Here is a 23674-nt window from a genome sequence, read left to right on the forward strand (position 1 = left end):
TTCTTTATTACCTTGCACCACAGCAGCACTCTTCCTCCACTGTGGTGTAGTAAAAGCAGTCCTGCAGGACCTTTGCTGACATCATTATAAAGGTCCTGCAGCTGAAGCTGCTGATGCAACTTAGGTAGAATAAAAGTTGTGTACAAAATGTGGTACATGTGTCATTAGTTTGGTGTGATATTTCACAAATTGTGGCAAAATGCACAAACATGTCTGCACTCCCCCTTCAAAGGCCAATCAGGGATTCAGCAGCTTTCCAGTCCACCAATCAAAGCCTGAATACAGCTAATGTTGACTCAGCTACCACTCCTCACAGGTCGGAAGTCTCACAGTACCCACACTCAGAATATGACTTCCTATATGGCTGAAATCTCACACAGCTCACATCACCTCTGCTATATTTCCTCCCAGGGCTGAAGTCACTCACAGAGTTGGCTCCTCACATGTAGAGTTGGCTCCTCACATGTCTGAAGTCACTCACAGACAGGATATTCATGTAGAGTTGGCTCCTCACATGTCTGAAGTCTCTCAAAGCCTATACAGGTTATATGTCACTTTTTCAAGTCAGCTCAGTCACCATCTCGTCTAGTCTCTAAATGGTACCACTCTGCCACTTCTGGTCTCTGGTGTTTTTTCTAAACTCCCACTGCCAGCTTAGCTCTCTTTCTCTTTCACACACTGCTTTCTCTAGCTTCATCCCACTTCACACCACTTCATGGACAAGTTCAGGAAAATTTCCCAGTTAAAAAAACTGGGAATGTGCAGCTCACAATTAACTAGCCGATGTAAGAGGGCTATACACCTACACCTGGTGTTTTAAATAGGAAAGACAAAACTAAGAAGGTAGCCAACCCCTCTAGGCTAGCATCAGTTGCCTGATACAATGATATAGTGGTAATAATGATGACTGGATCGTGCTTCAATTATAATATGAAAAGTGCAAATTTATTACACAATATAAAATACATAAAAAATATTTTATAAAAAGTAAATCCTCAAAGCACAGGGCCCTTGTGCCAAGGGAATTAAAATATAAAACTCTAAATATTGTTTATATTTAGAGTTTTATATTTTAATTCCCTCAGCACAAGGGCCCTGTGCTTTGAGGATTTACTTTTTATAAAATATTTTTTATGTATTTTATATTGTGTAATAAATTTGCACTTTTCATATTATAATTGAAGCACGATCCAGTCATCATTATTACCACTATATCATTGTATCAGGCAACTGATGCTAGAGGGGTTGGCTACCTTCTTAGTTTTGAATTTCCCAGTTAGACCAATTGCTAAAATGTTTTGGCTGGTGCCACTCAGGGACGTATTTGCCATTAGGCACCCATAGGCATGTGCCTAGGGGCAGCAGTGTTAAGGGGGGAGGGCCGGTCTTTCCTTAGAAAATTTTCAGTATTTCATACTGAAAAAGCCAGTCAAAGAACTGCCCCCCCTGCCTTCTGGAATGCATTCAGTCCTTCTTTGAACACTGTTTCCTCCTGGATGTTTTGGAGGGGGGAGGGGCTGTACACACTGCAGACTCATGTGAAGAGAAGGGGAGGAGGAGGGGCTGGAAGACTGCTGCCGGGCTCTCACTGATGTCTACTGTGTTAGAGAAACACATTGCATTGCAGATGAAAAAGTAAGTGTCCCTGCATGTATGTGTGTGTGCATATATGTGTATGTGTGTATATCAGTGTGTCTATCTAATGTGTATGTGTAAGAATATATGAAGCCTGTGTGTGTGTGTGTGTAATAAAGGGGGACTAAAATCATATGCCTCCAACTGTTGCAAAACTACAACTCCCAGCATGCCTGTACAGCCAAATGATGTGTGGGCATGCTGGGAGCTGTAGTTTTGCAAGCACTGGACTGAGGTGAGGGAGGGGGAGGATGGGGAGTGGTTATCACAGTGAGTACCCGCCCCCTGCTTCTGGTGGACAAAATTAAGGTATTTCAGAAATAAAGCTAATTCTGAGAGAAATGTAGGTCATAGACACATAAAGATTACATGTACATGATCAGGATGAGATACTGAGCAAAATATGTTTTTTTGATTTGTGATCTGACGGGTACGCTTTAAGTGAGTTTTGATATAGCTGCTGCCATGCTGCTGTGGTCTAAAGGAAAAAAAAGGATTTTTACCCTTTGAGTAAAATTATATTGGTCAGAACAGCTGAGAATTTTACCTGCAGGTTTGCAGCCACGGACGCTCATCATGTTGTGCATTTGCAATTTATTTACATTCTGTGCATTAAGTGAGATCCAAGAGAAATCTACAACAAAGCATGTACCACCAGTGTTTTTTTTCTCTCTAAGGGGGCCCTCACAATTGGCAGAACAGATCTAAATCCCCCCCCCAGAAAAAGTAATATAAGCAGTGATGCATGTAAGCAGGAGGAAACAGGAATCCCCACTCTCAAACTTTACCTTTCTGGTCATGGTGTAGTGGAATTATATTATTTATTGTGATATTATTCGTGATTTTGGTCTCTTTATAGTGGTTTTTATTTCCTAACGGTATGATGGTATTATTTAGTCACTGCAGTAGTAATATGTAGTCCTGGAGTGGAGGTATTATTTTCATGTTTATAAACCTCAACCTTGGGTACAGCTGTAACAACAAGCGCTGAGCTGCTGGGTACCTCTTAAATTTCAGGAAGCTTGACATTTCATTTGACATCCCACCATAATGTTTTTTTGCATTGCATCCAGAGCATTGAATCAACCCTGTTGGACACATCTGCATAAAAAATTCTTGTGGGATCTCTGTAATGTGGTGTATTCAGTCTGATGGCCTAGGTTAGCACAACGTCACTGGCCCCTTCTACCAGGGCCTTGTGGCCAAAGCTGAAGTGCAACTATTCATGCACCTATTTTAAGTTTGTCAGTTGTTCCTGCAATGTGGCAACCAGTAAACTATAGTTCTTGTTGCATAGTTATTTTGACATGGTATGCACAACAAGAAAAAAAACGGAGTTCACAAAACCAATAGAAAGTAACAAAATAAATCTTTATTGAGAAGTCTCTTATTAACCCCTTAAGGACGGCGGGCGTATGCATAAGCCCCCGTTTTAAAGTCCTTAAGGACTTAGGGCGTATGGATACGCCCGTGGGAATTCCGGTCCCCGCCGCTCGCTGGGCGGGGACCTGACTGGGGTGACTGCAGATATCTATCAGCAGGCACCCCGTGCAAACCCCTGGGGGGGTCCCGAGACCCCCCCATGTTGGCGATCGCCGCAAATCGTTGGTCAATTCAGACCAACGATTTGCGGCTTTTCCGGGTCAATCAGGACTCTGGTGACCCGGAAAAAAAGGGGGAATGGGGCTGTCTAGGACACAATGGGGCTGTCTCACCCTTACCCAGCAGGAGTGAGGTGGCACAGGTGCCGCCTCACGATCACGTGATTGATCGGTCGGAACGACCAATCAATCACGACCCTGCTGGGCGGCGATCGGGATGGCGAAGATGGCGAAGAACGGCGTCGGCGGGGGTCTCCTACCTTGCCCTGCTCAGGCCGTGGTCCCCTCAGGATCGGTGGTGGTGACAGGAGCAGCAGGATCGGCGGCAGCAACGGTAGCGCTCCTAGCGGAAGGATACAGCAGGAGGTGAGGTCTGGTCACTTCCTGCTGTTGCTTAGCAACAAATCACAGCATGCAAAGGCAAAGGGCATGCTGGGAATTGTAGTTTTGCAACCGCTGGAGTCCCAAATACAACTCCCAGCATGCCCTTTGGTAGTCTGTGCATCTTGGGGGTTGTAGTTATGCAACAGCTGGAGGCACATTTTTTCTATGAAAAAGTGTGCAGCCAGCTGTTGCAAAACTACAACTCCCAGCATGCAGAGACTACCAAAGGGCATGCTGGGAGTTGTAGCAATGTGCCTCCAGCTGTTGCAAAACTACAACTCCGAGCATGCCCTCCGGCTGTCAATGCATGCTGATTGTTGCAGTTTTGCAACAGCTGGAGACACATTGGTTGTGAAACTGAGTTTGTTAGCTAACTCAGTGTTTTGCAACCAGTGTGCCTCCAGCTGTTGCAAAAATACAACTCCAAGCATGCACTGAGAGACTGTACATGCTGGGAGTTCTAGTTTTGCAACAGCTGGAGGCACACTGGTTGTGAAACATTGAGTTAAGTAACAAACTCTGTGTTTTGCAACCAATGTGCCTCCAGCTGTTGCATAATTACAACTCCCAGCATGTATGGTCTGTCAGTGCATGCTGGGAGTTGTAGTTTTGCAACAGCTGGAGGTTTGCCCCCCCCATGTGAATGTACAGGGTACATTCACACGAGCGGGTTTACAGCGAGTTCTGCTGCAAGTTTGAGATGCGGCAAATTTTCCGCCGCAGCTAAAACTCCCAGCGAGAAACTCATTCTAAACCTGCACTCATGTGATTGTATCCTAAAACACTACCCTAACACATAATAAAGGGTAAAACACTACATATACACAAACCCCTAGTTTCCCCCCCCCACTCCAATAAAAAAAAAAAACGTATTGTACGGCAGTGTTTCCAAAAGAGAGCCTCCAGCTGTTGAAAAACAACAACTCACAGTATTGCCGACAGCCACTGATTGTCAAGGCATGCTGGGAGTTTTGCAATAGCTGGAGACACCCTGTTTGGGAAACACTGCCGTAGGGTATTTTTGTGGCGGATTCAAATACCCTATTTAGTCCTCAAATGCGCATGGCACTCTCTCACTTCGGAGCCCTGTGAAGAAAAGAGTTTAGGGCCACATATGGGGTATCTCCGTACTTGGGAGAAATTGCACTACAAATTTTCAGGGGCTTTTTCTCCTTTTACCCCTTATGAAAAGGAAAAGTTGGGGTCTACACCAGCATGTTAGTGTATAAAAATTTTTTTTTTACACTAACATGCTGCTGTTGCCCTATAGTTTTCATTTTTACAAGTGATAAAAGGAAAAAAAGACCCCCAAAATTTGTAACACAATTTCTCCTGAGTACAGAACTACCCCATATGTGGGCGTTAAGTGCTCTGCGAGCGTACAACATGGCTCAGAAGTGAGAGCGTGCCATGTACATTTGAGGTCCAAATTGGTGATTTGCACAGGGGTGGCTGATTTTACAGCAGTTCTGACATAAATGCAAAAAAATAAATACCCACATGTGACCCCATTTTGGAAACTACACCCTTCATGGAATGGCCCCCAACTTCCATTCCAAACAATTTCTCTCTCCAAAAGCTCAATGGCGCTCCATGCATGCCATGTGCACTTTACATCCACACATGGGGTATTTCCATACTCAATAGAAATGGTGTTACAAATTTTGGGGATCATTTTCTCCTATAACCTCTTGTAAACTTGTAAAATTAAAAAATTTCAGGGGAAAACTGCATTTTTGTGAAAAAAAATTAAATAAATTTAAAATTTTAAAAGGAGAAAAAGACCCCCAAAATTTGTAACGCAATTTCTCCTGAGTATGGAGATACCCCATATGTGGCAATAAACTGTTTTCTTGAAATACGACCGGGCCCTAAAGCAAGAGAGTGCCATGCGCATTTGAGGCCTAAATTGGGGATTTGAATCCGCCACAAAAATACGCTACAGCAGTGTTTCCCAAACGGGTGTCTCCAGCTGTTGCAAAACTCCCAGCATGCCTGGACAGTCAGTGGCTGTCCGGCAATACTGGGAATTGTTGTTTTTCAACAGATGGAGGCTCCGTTTTTAAAACAGTACCGTACAAGGTGTTTTTTTTTTATGGGCGCGGGGGGGACACTGACGTATGTGTATATGTAGTGTTTTACTTTTTATTTTGTGTAGTGTAGTGTTTTTAGGGTACATTCACACGAGCGGGTTTACAGCAAGTTTCTCGCTGGGAGTTTGAGCTGCTGCATCTCAAACTTGCAGCAGAAAACTGTAGACCTGCCCGTGTGAATGTACACTGTACATTCACATGGGGGGCAAACCTCCAGCTGTTGCAAAACAACTACTCCCAGCATGCACTGACAGACCATACATGCTGGGAGTTGTAGGTATGGAACAGCTGGAGTCACATTGGTTGCGAAACACTGAGAGTATGTTACTTAACTGTGTGTGTGCACGGAGTGTCCAAAAAAAGTTGCAAAAATGAAAGAAGCAATCTGATTGGTTGCTATGGGCAACTCAGCAACTTTTCCTCTGAACAGGTTTTGATAAATCTCCCCCATAGTGCGGACAGACAACCACTTTACCATAGACTTACATAGAGCACATTAATGTTAAAAATGTGGACACAGTTTAACTACTATTTTGCAGATGCATTTTACAAATTAAATATGCCTAAAAAAAACACTGCGCACCTAGCCTAACACCCAGTAGTCAATTTATTCATAATTCCCAGGAGAATTTAAAGGGGAATGGCACAATGTGAAGTTCTAAAGAAAGATGTTCCAGCCTAAGTAGTCCACAAGTCAAAAAAATTATTGATCACAACTGTACTAGACACTACTGAGATCATGCAGCAACATATATATGTTGAAAACTATTTTGTTTACAACTGTAGTGATCAATTTTTTTACTGTAAAATATCTATAATTATAGTGAATGGAAGAGGGTGCAAGTAGCTGGTCCTGCCTAGGACGCACAATAGTCTAGAATCGGCCCTGATGACAGAAAACAATATAACACCAATAAATATTTTCACAAAGTGTCATACCTACAGTTGTTTACGTAAGTAGGAGGTTGACCCTTACAGGCACGTACTGGATAGCCAGGTCAGATTTATTTGATAAATGTGCTACAATTAGCATAAGGAAAGTACAAGGTTTAATGGCAGCTCGCTAACTTCCTTGACCCACATGCCAGGAAACTCTGAACTATCAAACAATAAGGGACTTTTGAATCACTGTTTTCCATGTAGTATATGTGTGTTTGGTGCCAGCTGTACTAAGGTAATCAGACTATTATGTAGATTTTTGCTGTACAAACAATAACATGAACAATTCTTTAGATATATAGATTTGGTATCCCAATGCATTAACTTGCAAAAAAAATGCACCAGGTCATCAGGTGGCGTGGACTTTATTTCAAGAGATTTCTAGCACGTACAGGTCATTGCAGTGGACACTTCTGTGTAACTCAGAGGTCTGTACCTTTAAATCTAAAGTTTTAATATCACAATTAAAGGGGTCATCCACTTAAAAACATATCAACTTCTATGTACAGTATAGGGGTGTCTGATTTCAGTGTATGTGACCTCTGGGAGCCGCTGCAATCTTCTGAACGGGGCTCTGGCTCTCACCACTCAACCCACCAGTCTGCTGTTTCTCTCCTGAGCACTCTGGCCCCCACCTTCAGAGACACGCTTAAAAGGGTTATGCATATGTAGAAAAACTGTGCTAATTTCTTTAAAAAAATGCTCCAGTCTGTCTCCAGGTTGGGTGTGGTATTACAACTTAGCTCCATTCACTTCAATGGAACTGAGCTGCAGAACCACACCCAACCTGGAGACAGACGGGGAGGGTTTTTTGAAATAAATTAGCTCTGTTTTACTATTCCTGGATAATCCCTTTAAGCTGAACAGAGGTGAGAGCAATTAGATCTGGGACCCCATTCAAAAGATCCTGTGGATAGGGGTACATTTTTTTTAAGTTGTTATGCACTGGGTATTAATGCCTGCATCTGAAATCTGCATCTTTACTTATTTATTTATTTGTATTATTATTTATTTATTTTAACTGTCATTTTTATTAAATCATTTTCCATGGATACAGATATAAATATAAGAAAAACATACAAATGATACCACAGGGGTCAAAGCCCAATAACAGTTGACATAATAGAAAGTAGGAAACAGGAAATGGTAGGGCCAAGGCAAGCTAATAAAGTCACAGGAATTCCTGGAAAGGCCCCCGGTACCATCAAAATCAGAAAAACTATCCCAGGGTTCCCAGACCGAGAGGAATGAGGGGATAAAATTATTCAAAGAGGCTGTCAGGAATTCCAAGGATCGGATTTCACGTATACAGGTTAACAGGTCTGACTCAGAGGGGGGAGGGTCCTCTTCCAGTATTTGGCAATAAGGGTCTTAGCGGCTAAGGCAATATAAATGAAGAGCTTAAATGGCTTCTTAGACAAAGTGGGGTGAGAGAGATGGAGAAGATAAATAAGGGGGTCTAGAGGGACCAACACACCCAAAACTTCATATATCAATCTCTGAACCTTTTTCCAGTATTCCGTTAAAAGAAGGCACGACCAGAATATATGGAACACTGTACCCACTCCCACCCCACAACGCCAGCATTGAGGAGGGATGTCAGGGTTCAGTCTATTCAACAGTTCTGGAGTATGATACCAGCCCATGATCAATTTATACTGAGTTTCCTTATAAGCGGTACAAATCGAAGTCTTAGAGGCCCTCTCCAAGATAACCCGCCACTGAGAAAGGGTAATGGTAATGGTAGTGTTGAGAAAATCCTCCCAGCGACCCATGTAGCGATGTGAAGGTGGGACTCCCTCTGAAGAGTGGAGAAGTAAGGAGTAAATGACAAAGAGATGGCCCCTCGCCTGAGGCCCACCACGGCACAGTCTTTCGAATCCCGTAGGCATAGAGACTACCGCAGAGCCAGTCATGGATGACATATAATGCCGCAACTGCAGATAGCGAAAGCCCTCAGACGAGGGGAGATCCCAACGAGTCCTCAATTGTTCAAAGGGCAGGAGAGAACGTGAGAGAGGGTCTACAACATCTGCCGAACAGAAAAGGCCCGAGATCCCCACTCCCTCACCATAGCAGAAGACAAACCAGAAGGAAAGTCAGGATGATAAAGGAAAGAACTCAGAGGGGAGAAAGGAGAGAACAGTCAAAATTTCACAGAGCAGTACCCTCAAACGTATTTAGAGAATGTCATGGGGCCCAGTAGAGGGGATAAAGAGACAGTAGATGCCAGAGGGGACCAAAGAAGTGTATTAGGGTGGATGAGGGCTAACCAAAGTTTTTCCAGCTCCAGCCAGTGGCTGTAGGCATGGTAAGAAGACCATGCCGCAAGATGGCACAGGTGGGCAGCCCAATAGTATTTTATCACATCCGGGACCGCTAAACCCCCCAGTGCCATACTAGCCATCATTACAGACATGAGGACTCGATGCCTTTTCCCATCCCAAATTAAAGGAAAAATAGCCGATTGAAAAGAAAGAAAGGCAGACAGCAGCACGCGAGTCGGCAATGTTTCGAAAAAATTGAGGAGTTTCTGAAGGATTGTCATTTTCACCGCCGCAATACAACCAGAAAAGATGTTCTGCGAATGCCACTTCTCCAATAGAGCACGAAGTTCCCGAAAAAGGGGGAGATAGTTAGTAGAGTAAAGAGAGGAGTAGTGGGAAGTAATATCGACCCCCAAATACTTGATAGCCGAAGGAAACCACTTAAAAGAATAATTGGAGCGCTAGAGAGTGGAGAGAGACATGGGGAGATTGAGAGGGAGTGTTTCCGAATTAGAGAGATTGACCTTGTAGCCAGAAATCTCTCATGGAGAGCTTTATAAAGGTTAGGGAGAGAAAGTAAAGGATGGGAGAGTGTGAGAAGGACATCATCAGCAAACAAGCAAATCTTAAATTCCCTATCATGTAAGGGAGTCCCCCAATCATGGCAGCAAGAGGCTCAATGCAAAGGGTAAAAACCAGTGGGGACAGCGGACAGCCCGGACAGGTTCCAGTAGACAAAGGAAAGGTTGGGGAAGGAGCATGAGGAAGTTTGAGAGAGGCTGTAGGAGAGGAGTAGAGACCCCACAGTGCAGTTAAAAAATTGCCCGTGATACCAAATTTCTGCAGGGTTACCTTATCTAGGCTAAGGAGTGACGCCTGTTTGGACCTCCGATTTGACTAAGTCAAAGAGATCTACTACCCTCCTGGTGTTGTCACCGCCCTGGCGTCAGGGGATAAACCCAACCTGATCCTTATGGATAAGAGATGGGAGAAAATAACAAAGTCTGACTGCTAACACCTTAGAAAATAATTTCAAATCTGAATTAAGAAGGTCAATAGGTCGGTAACTAGAGCAATCATGAGGGTCCTTACCGGGTTTAGGTATGAAGGTGATTAAGGAGTGCAAAAAGGACTGCGGGTTCACCCCCCCCCCCCCATGAAAGAGTTGAAGAGGGGAACGAGTTAAGGTACAAGTATAGAGGAGAAAGTCTTGTAGTAGAGATATGTAAAGCTGTCTGTGCCAGGGGAACAACCACCAGGGAGGGACTTCAGAACCTCCAGGAAATCCTCCCCAGTGATAGGTGCATTGAGGACTTCACGATCAGCCCCCGTCAAAGCAGGCAGGCCGCATCTGGAGAGATAAGAGTCAAGAACTGCTGCGGAAGCTAGGAGGGAAGGGAGTAAAGATTGGGATAGTGATCAACAAAGAGGCAAGAAATATCATCTGGGTGATAATGAAGAACACCAGAAGAGTCTTTTAAGGGAGAGGGGGATTGAGCAACCACTCAGTCACGCAGGTGCCTGGCCAACATGGTATGTGCTTTATTGCCTTTCTCATAAAAACATTGTTTAGCAAACAACAATTGCCGCTCAACTCTATGGAGAGCCAGGTCGCCCAACTGTGCCCAAGCAGCCACCAATCGCCATAGGATCGGTAAGATAGGACAGACAGTAAGAGAGCCTCCAGGAGAGTGATCTCTGTGGGGAGTTCCTGGGAGTATCACACTTAAGTCACGTACCACGGACTTATGAGCTTCCCAGAGGAAAGCCTGAGAAGAGACTGAACCCTCATTAGTGACAAAGTAATCAGTTAGATACTTGTGTATCGACTCCCGGGAAGGCAACGATTTAAGGAGGGAATCATTTAGTCGCCAATGGCAGGTCCGGAGAGAGGAAGGGGAGGAAGAGAAAGAGAGGAGAATGGGGCAGTGATCAGAACAGGAGATGGGTTCAAGAGAGGTGGTGGAGAGCATGCGTACCATAGACAGGTTGCCAAAGAAGTAATCTATGCGCGCATGCAATTTATGGGGATGTGAATAAACGCTAAAAGAGAGCTCCGTCTGGTGATTTATCCACCACAAATCATATAACGAAGAGGCCCGTATAACCCATCTGAAAATGGAAGCTAAGCTGGGCAGGGGTAGGAGGTGCAGCAGAGAGGGAATGGTGATCTAGAGATAGAGAAAAGATAATATTAAAGTACCCCCCTAACAGCCAGGCTGAGGAGGGGCATTTATGAAGCCTAGCCAGCACCCTACGCAAAAATGGGATTTGAGCAGTGTTGGGAGCATAAATATTACAGAGCAGTTGCGGGACCCCACCCAGAACCCCCTCCACCACTACATAACGCTCCTAGGTTTAAGAAAGGAGAAAGAGACTTGCAATGGGCAGGACCTAGAGACTAAGATAGCAGCCCCAGCCATTATCCTGTCAGAGACACCAGAGTATGTTTGCGGAAAGAGATGATGGAGAAAATGAAAGGATCCAGAACGGTCAAAGTGCGTCTCCTGAAGAAAAATTATATCAGCACGCAGCTCGACCAACTCCCTCTGTAGCAAACGCCTCTTATAGGGAGAGTTCAGCCCTTTAACATTGGTAACATGGTAAAAGAAACAATATTGCCTATTAAGGAACATACTGACCAAAGAGTCCCGAAGGGTCCCTGTGAAGCAGTTAGAAGGTATCTGTAGAAACCGGGTCTCGTAGAAGAGAAGCAAGGAAGAGACCCTGAGGCGAGAAAAGGACGAGAAAGGAAGGGGAACAAGGGGAGACAAAGGGGCGAACAAACAGACAACAAGCAGACAGGACAACAGAAGACAAACAAAAAACAACACTGTACAAATAAGAGAACCATTGACCAAGAAGTCAATGCAGAGGCCAAGACCACCAGAGTGGACCATGAACCAAAGCATGGGCAGTCCAATGCTACGGCCTCGAGAGGGCATTTGGGAGTACAACACCAAAAAAACACCACCAAAAAGGCAGGCACCCTACTCCGATGCCACAGCAAAAGAACACAAGTAAACTAAGAAGAAACTAAACCATTGGTGACCAAAAAAATGCTATATCACAATAGTAATAGAAATATGCAAAAACAGCATGGAGAGGAAGTCGCACCTCAGTCAGGAAGTATCCAGAGACCCAGAAAAGTCCCAAGCTAAGAGCATCATAGAGAAGGCATCTCAATTGACATCTCAGGGGGGAGCCCGAGGAGGGCCCCCGAGACATGAGTGGGGGACTTTCTCTGGGAGCCAGATCGGCGGGGCCAGACAGGTTGCCACACGGGAGGCAGAGGAGAGGGAGGAGGTGTCAGATCCCATTCCACCAGTTGAGGTACCGGCAGTTCCAAGGTAGAGCAAAAGGCCAGAAGATCAGAGTAGGAATGTAAAACAGCAGAAAGTCCATTTCTACAGGCATGCAGTGCAAACGGAAAGTTCCACAGATAAGGCACGTTGTGAGAGTGGAGGACCGCCAGGAGGGGTTGAAGCATCCGCCTTTTCCTGAGAATGAGCCAAGACAAATCCTGATAGAGTTGAATAGGGGCCCCGTCAAAAGCAAAGTTTCTCAGAGTTCTAGCTTTGACCGTAATAGCCTCTTTGACTTGAAAATCGTGCACACAGCAGATGACATCCAAGGGAGTGCACCCATTAGATTTGGGGCGGAGCCCTGTCCAGTTGGATCTTATGAGTGGGGGGCTCACCAAGTGTAAGGTTGAAGATGGCTTCCAGGATGACGAAGAGATTCTCCTCGCGGGTAGCTTCCGGCAGTCCTTGCACCCTGATATTATTACGCCTCCCCTATAATCCAAGTCCTCGACATGAGAATTAAGATCACTGAGAAATTCAGTTTGTGAGGCAATGGTAGAGTGGAGTTGAGCAATATACGCCCTGGTAGTATTGTGAGCATCCTTCAGGCCCTCCACCCTGTCTGAAACATGCTGGATATCCTGGCGCATGGATGAGATTTCCGCCTGACAGGTATCCTTCACTTAAGCTATGAGTGAGCGGAAGTCCTACTAAGATGGAATTTGGGAGAGCAGCTGGCTCAGGTCAGGTAGAGCTGAAGAGGGCACAGAAAGGCCAGAGCAGGGTACATCAGAATCCGAGAGGGCATCCAAGGATGTTGAAGCTCATACAGGTACAATGGGTGCCACAGGCCCGGGAAGGGAGCGAGGCGTCCCCTGAAGATGCCATGGCGCTCTGTCTGTGCCTCTGCGGCTTGGGAGAGCTGTAGGAGTGTAGCAGGCAGCAAGGGAGTCCAGCGGAGCAGGAACGGGGAGTACAGTTGGGGCAGAATCAGACCCCTCCAGCAGGAGCTGCCCAGAGGAGAGGAGCTTAGATTCCCAGGCTTGAGACTTAGGTGAGGGGGAGGCTGAACAGTAAGGAGAAGCTGCCACCAGCAGGGAGCATGTGTGAGAATGAGGCAGGCCTCTCACCAGGGAGGCCCAAGATGGCGGATCCGGTGTCCTATGGGGAGAGGAGGCAGAGGACGCCACTTGTAGGGGCAACGGAGCAGAGCAATGGGGGACAGCAGTCCCAGCAGGGGAGCTGTGTACAGCACTCTCCGGCGGATCCAGGATCTCAGGAGCAAGAATCCACAGCTGGGGCCTGTGCAGCAGCACAACACAGAGATGGTTGGGCCGGGACGGGCAGAGATGGAGTAGCGGTGAGGTGCGGTAGCAGGTGGGAAGATGTCCCCAAAGTCCCAGGCAGCAGCGGGCAGCAGACAGAAGGATCACCCCCTTGCAGCAAGGTACAGCCTCCGGAGTGGGAGCGCAGGCCCTGTGCGGATCTCGTAATGGCGGGCAGGGAAGAAGGTGCAGAGGCCGGAGGACTGCAGGAAGCGCAGGATACCTTTGGGAGCAGTGGAAGTCAGCTGGGACATTGCGGAGGTATTCCTAACCCGAGTTCCTACCCATTGAAATGCTGGGTCACCAGGGAGTTTTAATGCTATTTCGTGGCCAGCGGAGCAGGAGCGATCCTAATGTGCGGCCATCTTGGTCAGCGTCAAGCCACACCCCTATGAAAAGCGCCTATTGGGGTTATACACCCCCTTACACTGTCCTCCCAAATAAAAATTAAAAACGTATTGTATGGCAGTGTTTCCAAAACGGAGCCTCTAGTTGATTTAAAAAAAAAGTTTTCCACCGGAGTACCCCCTTAACACTACTTAGCGCACAGCGCCGTACATTTACGGCGTGGCTGTGACGCGAGTGCAGGAGCGGCATTCGCTTCATTCACGGCGGGTCCCGACAGCTGTCAGCAGCCGCGGACCCACCGGTGAAGGCGGACATCAGCGATGTCTGCCATTAACCCCTCAGATGCTGTGATCAATACAGGTCACGTCATCTGCAGCAGTGCAGCATTTAAAATGGATGATCTGATTGCCCGCTGCCCTGTCGCGGGGATCAGATCAGCCAAGATGGCATACAGAGGGCCCCTTACCTCCCTCCGTCTGTCTCCCGGGGTCTTCTGCACTGATCTGCCTTCCATCGGACCAGAGCAGAAGATTGCCGATAATACTGATCAGTGCATAGCATTAATCAGTATTAGCAATCTGATGATTGTTATAAATAGTCCCCTATGGGGACATAAAAAGTGTAAAATAAATCTTAAAAAGTGAAAAAAATATGTGAAAAAGCCCCTCCCCCAATTAAGTTTTAAATTACCCCTTTTCCCCATATTAATACAAAAAAGTGTAAAAAAAAAAAGCTATAGATAATGGCCCAGATTCATCAAACTGTGTGAGAGAAAAAAATAGAGTGATTTTCCCACAATAACCAATCACAGCTCAGCTTTCACTTTGCCAGAGATCATTAGCTGAGCTGTGATTAGTTGCTGTGGAAAAATCACTATTTTTTTCTCTCACACAGTTTGATAAATCTGGGTCAATAAACATATTTAGTATTGTCGCGTATTTTGTCCCATCAAACTGCAAAAAAAACTAATAAAAAAAGAGTGTTTGAGATTTTTTAAAGCAGTACAATTATATAAATATACCGTATTTATCGGCGTATAACACGCACCCCCATTTTAATAGGGAAATTTAAGTAAAAAAAAATAATATATATATATATATATAAGATAAATGACAGACTAAATGCCATATCATCCCTCTAACTTTGATTTTGCCTGAACTTCAGTTTGGTCCCCCCTACCAGTGCCACATCATTCCTTCCCTTTTATCAGCCCCTGTGCCACATTTACAGCCATCCCCCCCCCCCCCTTACCCTCTCATCATCCCCCCACTGTCTTATCATTCCCCCACCCCTGTCTCATCATGCCCCCCTCTCATCATGCCCTCCTCTCATCATGTCCCCTTCTCATCATGCGCCCCTCTCTCATCATGCCCCCCTCATCATACCCCCTCCCATCATGCCCCCTTCTCATCATGCCCCCTTCTCATCATGCCCCCCTCTCATCATGCCCCCCTCTCTTCATGCCCCCCTTTCATCATGCCCCCCTTTCATCATGCCCCCCTCTCAGCATCTTCCCCCCTGTTTTTGATATATATTATTTCCCATCTTCCTTACCTAGCCGCGCTCGGCAGGCCAGGTCCGGTGTTGGGTCTTGCGGGCTGCGGTCAATGAAGCAGGATGAGTGACGTCCTCTGCCGGCTGCACAGCATCAGGGACGACACTCACCATTCACTGTAGCCGCCGCTTGTTTAACTTCAGCAGCCCAACCGCAGCCACCTTAGAATAGTCACAGCGGCAGCAGCATTGAATGAGTGACGTCCCTGATTCTGTGCTGCTGAGCTAGCAGAGGACATCACTCATCCTGCTTCACTGACCGCAGCCCGCAAGACCCAACACCAAACAACCCGACACCGGACCTGGCCTGCCGAGTGCAGCTAGGTAAGGAAGAAGGAAAAAAAACAATACAATGAAAAGCAGGGGGGAAAGGAGGAAAAAAAAAAACAAACAAAGCGGGAGCCGCGCGCTAGTCACTGATTTAAAGTGGCCGCGGCCAGGCTGCTAATCCTTAGCAAGCAGCCGCTGCTGCGGCCACTTTAAATCAGTGACAATAAGATTTATCGGTGTATAACACGCAGACTTTTTGCCTTAAATTTAAGTATTTAAGTTTTAACTGCTTGGGGACGGAGGGCGTATGCATACGCCCTCGCGTCCCGTCACTTAAGGACGGAGGGCGTATCCATACGCCCTCTGCATTTCCGATCACTGCCGCTTGCCGGGCGGTGATTGGACCATGATGACTGCTGATATCTATCAGCAGGCATCCCATGGCAATGCCTAGGGGGGTCCTGAGACCCCCCCATGTCGGCGATTCAATTCAGACCAGCGATTTGCCCGCGATCTGGGCCATTCGGGTCTCTGGTGACCCGATCACCCGCAAAATAAGAATGAGCGGAGCTGTCAGAGACAGCTCCGACCATCCTAAAGCATAGGAGCGAGGTGGCAGTGTTGCCATCCCCTCCTATCCCCTGCCATTGGTCAGTCAGGCTGACCACCAATGGCAGGAGGGGGGCGGGGGAGTTAGAGTTAATTTCCCCCGCTCTGGCCACCGATCGGAAGTCAGTACAGAGCGGGGGAACACGGGCGGCGAGGGGGGAAACATGGCCCGACTTACCCGGACCGGTGGAGGCGGCGGAGGCGGCATCTACGAGCAGCGGAGGCAGCAGGAGGAGAGGCGGCCGGAAAGTGCGGCAGAGAAGGCTGCAGCGAAGATCGCGGTAAGTGATCTTCACTGTGGCCTTCTAAAAGCTGCAAAACTACAACTCCCAGCATGCCCAGACAGCCTTTGGCATGCTGGGAGTTGTAGTTTTTCAACATCTGGAGGGTCACAGTTTTGAGACCACTGTGTAGTGGTCTCTAAACTGTGGTCCCCCAGATGTTGCAAAACTACAACTTTCAGCATGCACTGACTGTCTGGGCATGCTGGGAGTTGTAGTGTTGCAACATCTGAAGAGGCACAGTTTGGAGACCACTATAAGGTGGTCTCTAAACTGTAGCCCTCCAGATTTTGCAAAACTACAATTCCCAGCATGGCCAGACAGTCAGGGATGCTGGGCATGTAGTTCTGCAATATATGGCCCTTGATATGTTGCAGAACTACAACTCCCAGCATGCCTGGACAGTCTGGGCATGCTTGGAGTTGTAGTTTTGCAATATCTGGAGGGCTACAGTTTGGAGACCACTACTTAGCGGTCTCCAAACTGTTCTTCCCCAGTTGTTGCATAACTACAACTCCTAGCATGCCCAGACTGTCCAGGCATGCTGGGAGTTGTAGTTCTGCAACATCTGAAGGGCCAGATATTGCAGAACTACACGCCCAGCATCCCTGACTGTCTGGCCATGCTGGGAAATGTAGTTTTGCAAAAGCTGGAGGCACATTGGTTGGAATCACTGAGCTAGAGTCTGTTTTCTAACTCAGTGGTTCCCCACCAGTGCGCCTAGAGCTGTTGTAAAACTACAACTCCCAGCATGCACGGTCTGTCAGTGCATTCTGGGAGTTGTCATTTTGCCACGGGCGGGTTTACAGTGGGTTTCCTTCTACAAGTTTGAGGTGCGGCAAATTTTCCGCCGCAGCTCAAACTCCCAGCGGAAAACTTACTGTGAATCCCCGCCTGTGTGAAGGTACCGTAAAAACACTACACTACACTACCAAATAATAAAAAGTAAAACACTACATATACACCCCCTTACACGTCGTCGTCGTCGTCCCCAAATAAAAATGAAAAAAAGTCACATACGGCAGTGTTTCCTAAAGGGAGCCAGGCTCCAGCTGTTGCAAAACCACAACTCCCAGTATTGCCGGACAGCCATAGACTGTCCTCGCAGGCTGGGAGTCTTGCAACAGCTGGAGGCACCCTGTTTGGGAAACAATGCTGTAGGGTTTTACATGGTGCTCTCTCACTTCAGAGCCCTGTCGTGTTTCAAGGCAACAGTTTAGGGCCACATATGGAGAATTTCCGTACTTGGGAGAAATTGCACTACAAATTTTGGGGCGATTATTCTCCTTTTACCCTTTATGAAAAGGTAAAGTTGGGGGCTACACCAGCTTGTTAGTGTAAAAAAAAAAAAAAAAATATTACACTAACATGCTGGTGTTGCCCCATACCTTTCATTTTCACAAGAGGTAAAAGGAGAAAATGACCCCCAAAATTTGTAACACAATTTTTTCTGAGTACGGAAATACCCCATATGTGTACGTAAAATGCTCTGCGGTCATGGCTACATGGCTCAGAAGTGAGAGAGCGCAATGTACATTTGAGGCCTATATTGGTGATTTTTCACAGGGGTGGCTGATCGTTACAGCGGTTCTGACATGAACGCAAAAAAAAAAACACCCACATGTGACCCCATTTTGGAAACTAAACCCCTCAGGGAACGTAACAAGGGGTATAGTGAGCCTTAACACCCTTCAGGTCTTTGACAAATTTTCGTTAAAGTTGGACCTGAAATGCTGGCGTTACCCGATATTTTTCTTTTTCATAAGGGGTAATAGGAAAAAAGCCCCCCCAAATTTGTAACCCCATTTCTTCTGAGTATATAAATACCCCATATGTGGAAGTAAAGCACTCTGCGGGCGAACTACAATGCTCAGAAGAGAAGGAGCGCCATTGGGCTTTTTGAGAGAGAATTAGGCTGGAATTGAAGGCTATGTGGGTTTACAAAGCCCCCATGGTGCCAGAAGAGTGGACCCCCTCCACATGTGAACCCATTTTGGAAACTACACCCCTCAGGGAATGTAAAAAGGGGTACAGTGAGCATTTACGCCCCACAGGTGTCTGACAGATTTTTTGAACAGTCGTCCGTAAAAATGAAAAATGTAATTTTTCATTTGCACAGTCCACTGTTCCAAAGATCTGTCAAATGCCAGTGGGGTATAAATGCTCACTGCACCCATTATTAAGTTCTGTGAGGGGTGTAGTTTCCAAAATAGTATGCCATGTGTTTTTTTTTTTTTTACTGTTCTGGCATCATGGGGGCTTCCTAAATGCGACATGCCCCCAAAAACCATTTCAGCAAAATTCGCTCTCCAAAAGCCCAATGTTGCTCATTCCCTTCTGAGCCCTCTAGTGCACCCGCAGATCACTTTACATACACATATGAGGTATTTCCTTACTCGAGAGAAATAGGGTAACAAATTTTGGGGGGCATTTTCTCCTATTACTCCTTGTGAAAATGAAAAGTTTTGGGTAACACCAGCATTTCAGCGTTAAAAATCAAATTTTTCATTTTCACGTCCCACTTTAACGAAAGTTTGTCAATCACCTGTGGGGTGTTAAGGCTCACTGTACCCCTTGTTACGTTCCTTGAGGGGTGTAGTTTCCAAAATAGTATGCCATGTGGGTATTTTGTGCTGTTCTGGCACCATAGGGGCTTCCTAAATGCCACATGCCCCCCAAAAACCATTTCAGCAAAATTTGCTTTCCTAAATCTAAATGTGACTCCATCTCTTTTGAGCATTGTCGTTCGTCCACAGAGCATTTTACGCCCTAACATGGGGTATTTCCATACTCAGAAGAGATGGGGTTACAAATTTTGGGGGGCATTTTCTCCCATTAGTAAGTTTTGGGGGGGGGAAAACTGCACTTTTTTTTTTCATTTACATATCCGACTTTAACGAAAAGTCGTCAAACACCTGTGGGGTGTTAAGGCTCACTGGACCCCTTGTTACGTGCCTTGAGGGGTGTAGTTTCCATAATAGTATGCCATGTGGGTGTTTTTTTTTTTTTTTGCTGTTCTGGCACATCCCCCTCCTAAATGTGACATGCCCCTCAAAAAACATTTCACAGAAAAATTCACCTGGCGTCACGAGTGACAAGGATTAACAGCGCCCTTTATTATCCAGAACAGCAACACCCCAACTACCCTACATACCCCACCAAGGCACCACACATGAATGGAAGGGGCATGGCGTGACATCATGAGGGGGCATGGCTTGACGTCATATCTCCAGTCCCAGAAACAAAGAGGTTTCCATAGAATGCAGGTGCTGTATGGAGATCGCGGGGGTCCCAGCGATCAGATATCTTATCCCCTATCCTTTGGAAAGGGAATAAGTGTCACGAACTGGCAGGAAGGTAGTGGATCCTCTGGACCAGAGAGGCGATGGTGCGGGTTGTACTGGAAGACCGGTTCTAAGCAGTTACTGGTCTTCACCAGAGCCCGCCGCAAAGCGGGATGGATTTGCTGCGGCGGTAACTACCAGGTCGTATCCCCCAGTAACAACTCGACCTCTCTGGCAGCTGATATAGCGTGGTACACAGGGAGCAGGCAAGAGCGTAGTCGGACGTAGCAGAGGTCAGGGCAGGCGGCAAGGGTTCACAAGCGAGTATACGGTAGCAACGGGTTCGGCAACTGGCAAGGCAATTAACACAGGAGGGAACAAGATACGGCAACGGCACAAGGCACAAAGATACGGCAACGGCAGGAAGGGGGAGGCAGTTTATATATGCAAGACACAGTAGTAGGTGAGGAGCCAGCTCACCAATTACCGGTGCACTGGCCCTTTAAACTTACTGAAGCCGGCGCGCGCGCACCCTAGAGAGCGGGATGCAGCAGAGTATGGAGCCGCACGCCGGGGAACAGGTGAGCCGAACAGGGACGTGGGGCGTGAGCTGGGACCAGCCGCGTCTCTGATACTGCGGGACCCGTGCTCCCGGTCAGTGCGACAGAGAGCTGAGGCAGGGGGCACCGGTGCGCTGGCCCTTTATATTTACTGAAGCCGGGGTGCGCGCGCCCTAGAGAGCGGGGCCGCACGCTCCGGGATGCAGGAGAGTATGGAGCCACACGCCGGGGAACAGGTGAGCCGAACAGGGACGTGGGGCGTGAGCGGGGACCAGCGGCCACGCCAGCCGCGTCTCTGACACTGCGGGACCCGAGCTCCTGGTCAGTGTGACTGACCGAGAGACCCCGGGACAGAGGGCTGAGGCAGCGGGCGCTCCGGTCCGGAGGAGATGACTGGAGCGCTCGCTGTAACAATAAGATGTATTTGGCCAGAATACCCCTTTAAGGTGACAAATATAAAGTGTCAATGTGCTTAACAGTTTAATATTTTACCACCTAAAATAAACTAAAATGAATGCTAAAGTTTAATTATTGCATTCACTGTTTTCTCATTCGTTTGTCTGGTATATACATAAATATATTTCTCCTGTATACACATATTATATATTAGATACTTATAGATTCTTTATAATGTTCCAAGCGTCAGTTTTATGGATTTCTATATTTTGTAATAATTAACTGGGGAATTTTCTGCTACAGAAAAGGAAACAATGATGTCATTGTAACAGAATTGAACACATCATGATTCATTGTAAACAAAATGGATAAAATGTAGCCAAGTATAGGCTGGGCTGAGCTTACAATAAACTGAAATTCAATTTAGTTACATATAAACTTATCAGATGAGAAGTTTATTTTGGTATCAGGTGAATAGAGCCCGATTGATACCTTTCACATATCCATATACAAAGATACACAGCAAATCTAGGGCTGTGATGTGAACAGAGCCTTATATGAAAGCTTTAGAAGCCATACATAAGAAAAGCTGACAAATGTATAAAGAATGGGAATACATGGTGTCCTAAAATGTTTTAAATTGAAACTTTGTTGTAGATTCAACAGCCAATTCCAGCCGATTTGTAAATTACTTTTATTAAAAAATCTTAATCCTTCTAGTACTTATTAGCGGCTGAATACTACAGCGCTCTCTGCTGAATCACTACAGAGCTCTCTGCTGAATCACGAGCACAGTGCTCTCTGCTGACATCTCTGTCCATTTTAAGAACTGTCCAGAGTAGGAGAAAATCCCCATAGCAAACATATGCTGCTCTGGACAGTTCCTAAAATGGACAGAGATGTAAGCAGAGAGCACTGTGCTCGTGATGTCAGAACCGAGCATTGTGTTCCAAAAAGAAAAGAATTTCCTCTGTAGTATTCAACAGCTAATAAGTACTGGAAGGATTAAGATTTTTTTTATAGAAGTAATTTACAAATCTGGTGATAGTAGTGGATGAGATCTCAAGGACTGGGGAATAAAGGGTGTGAAGTAACTGGAATGGAAGAAGATGCAGGGAGTTGAATAGATAAATAGATACAATGTAATAGATGCGAATGTAGATAGTTACTATGACTCAGAGGATGTGTGGTGCTTAATAGATGCAAGGCTGGGGATCAAGTATGGAAAAATAGAGAGGTAGATGTATTGTGTAGATGCAAATGAATGGTGACTGTTGTGTGTATGTCTACTATGTTGCAAAATGTATCAAGTGTTTCTGAAATAACTACTGCAATAGATGTAAAAATTAAATCGATGTTCTAAATGTCCAGGGTACAACACATTTATTAATCAAATAAAAACAATTGTTTAGTCAATTTAAACAGTTATGTAGAAATGTGGAGTAAGAGTGCAGGGCCCTTGCACTCTTTCCCACCTGTTATAATTAAAGATCATTCAAAAAAGAAAAATATATAAAAAGATATAAAATAAAACACACAGTATATGTGATAAAATGACAACACACTCTCAGTTCAAAAGTTCAGTGGTGGTTAGAGGCAAATCCACTTATGTGTACTTGCAACCCCTGGAGACCCCCAGTTTGGGGCCCACCGTTGCGAAAAAAACCGAGGTACGGCTCAGCCGAGCCGTCAATTCATTTGAACTGTAGTTCCATACAGCGCTCCATACTATCGCACAGCCGCCGCACTGTGTATGCAGGAACCATCAAATTACACCTTCATTAGAGACGTTGTCATCTATAGCTTTGAACCTACGGATTAGTGACTTGGTATATATCCCCACCACTGTACTTTACTTAAAAACGGCTGAGCCGTACCTCTGTTTTTTCGCAACAGTGGGCCAGGGGCGGATCCAGAGTTTAGTCTCGGGAGGGGCACTATTAGAGTATTTTGTGTGGGCGGACAGAAAATAAGTTGCTGCTTAAGGTACTTACAATATTAAATGTATCATACAGTCCTAACCTTGTTTGAGACCCATAGGCCATGTTCACACGTCAGAATTTCCAATATGGAATTTGGCACAGGCATTCCGCTGTAGCAGAGTCCCATTTAATTCCCTGCAGACAGATAGGATATGTTTAAACACATATTTCAATATTACAAAGATCATAAGACATTTTAAGCAGTTTAGGTATAATATATTAGAATGTTTACATAAACAGGACTATACATAGGACACATGATCACACATTTAGGGGGAGATTTATCACAACCTGTCCAGAGGAAAATTTGACCAGTTGCCCATAGCAACCAAGGCCTTTTTACAAATGAAAGAAGCGATCTGATTGGTTGCTATGGGCAGCTCAGCAACTTTTAGACTGGAAGAAAGGAGATTTTGTCTAAGGCAAAGGAAAGGGTTCTTTACACTGAGAACAATAAGGATGTGGAATCCTCTGCCTGCAGATGAGGTTTTATTAGTCTGTACAGACGTTTAAACAGCAACTGGATTAATATTTGCAAAAACATAACATTAAGGGACATAGGCCCTGATTTTTTTAGCATGTTGTGATGCCTGCACTGTAGCATGTTGTGATGCCCGCACTGTAGCATGTTGTGATGCCCGCGCTGTAGCATGTTGTGATGCCTGCGCTGTAGCTTGTTGTGATGCCTGCGCTGTAGCTTGTTGTGATGCCCACGCTGTAGCATGTTGTGATGCCTTCACTGTAGCATGTTGTGATGCCCGTGCTGTAGCATGTTGTGATGCCCGTGCTGTAGCATGTTGTGATGCCCGTGCTGTAGCTTGTTGTGATGCCTGCGCTGTAG

The 23674-nt window shown here is 46.0% G+C and overlaps 1 protein-coding gene across 3 annotated transcripts in view; it reads right to left on the minus strand.

Annotated features, from left to right (window-relative positions):
- LOC130291066 (L-threonyl-[L-threonyl-carrier protein] 4-chlorinase-like) overlaps positions 1 to 23140 on the minus strand; it is an 89086-nt gene extending 65946 nt beyond the window's left edge. For 2 of the 3 annotated variants that reach the window (XM_056539430.1, XM_056539429.1), the window contains exon 1: positions 22874 to 22968. In XM_056539430.1, coding sequence (XP_056395405.1) covers positions 22874 to 22896 — 23 coding nt within the window. In that variant the 5' untranslated portion in view covers positions 22897 to 22968. Of the gene's footprint in view, positions 1 to 22845; positions 22969 to 23124 lie in introns of those variants that run through there. The other variant, XM_056539431.1, reaches the window with a different exon arrangement.
- Positions 23141 to 23674: the final 534 nt, after the last annotated feature.

The sequence above is a fragment of the Hyla sarda genome, chromosome 9 (assembly GCF_029499605.1).
Source record: "Hyla sarda isolate aHylSar1 chromosome 9, aHylSar1.hap1, whole genome shotgun sequence".
NCBI classification, from domain to species: domain Eukaryota; kingdom Metazoa; phylum Chordata; class Amphibia; order Anura; family Hylidae; genus Hyla; species Hyla sarda.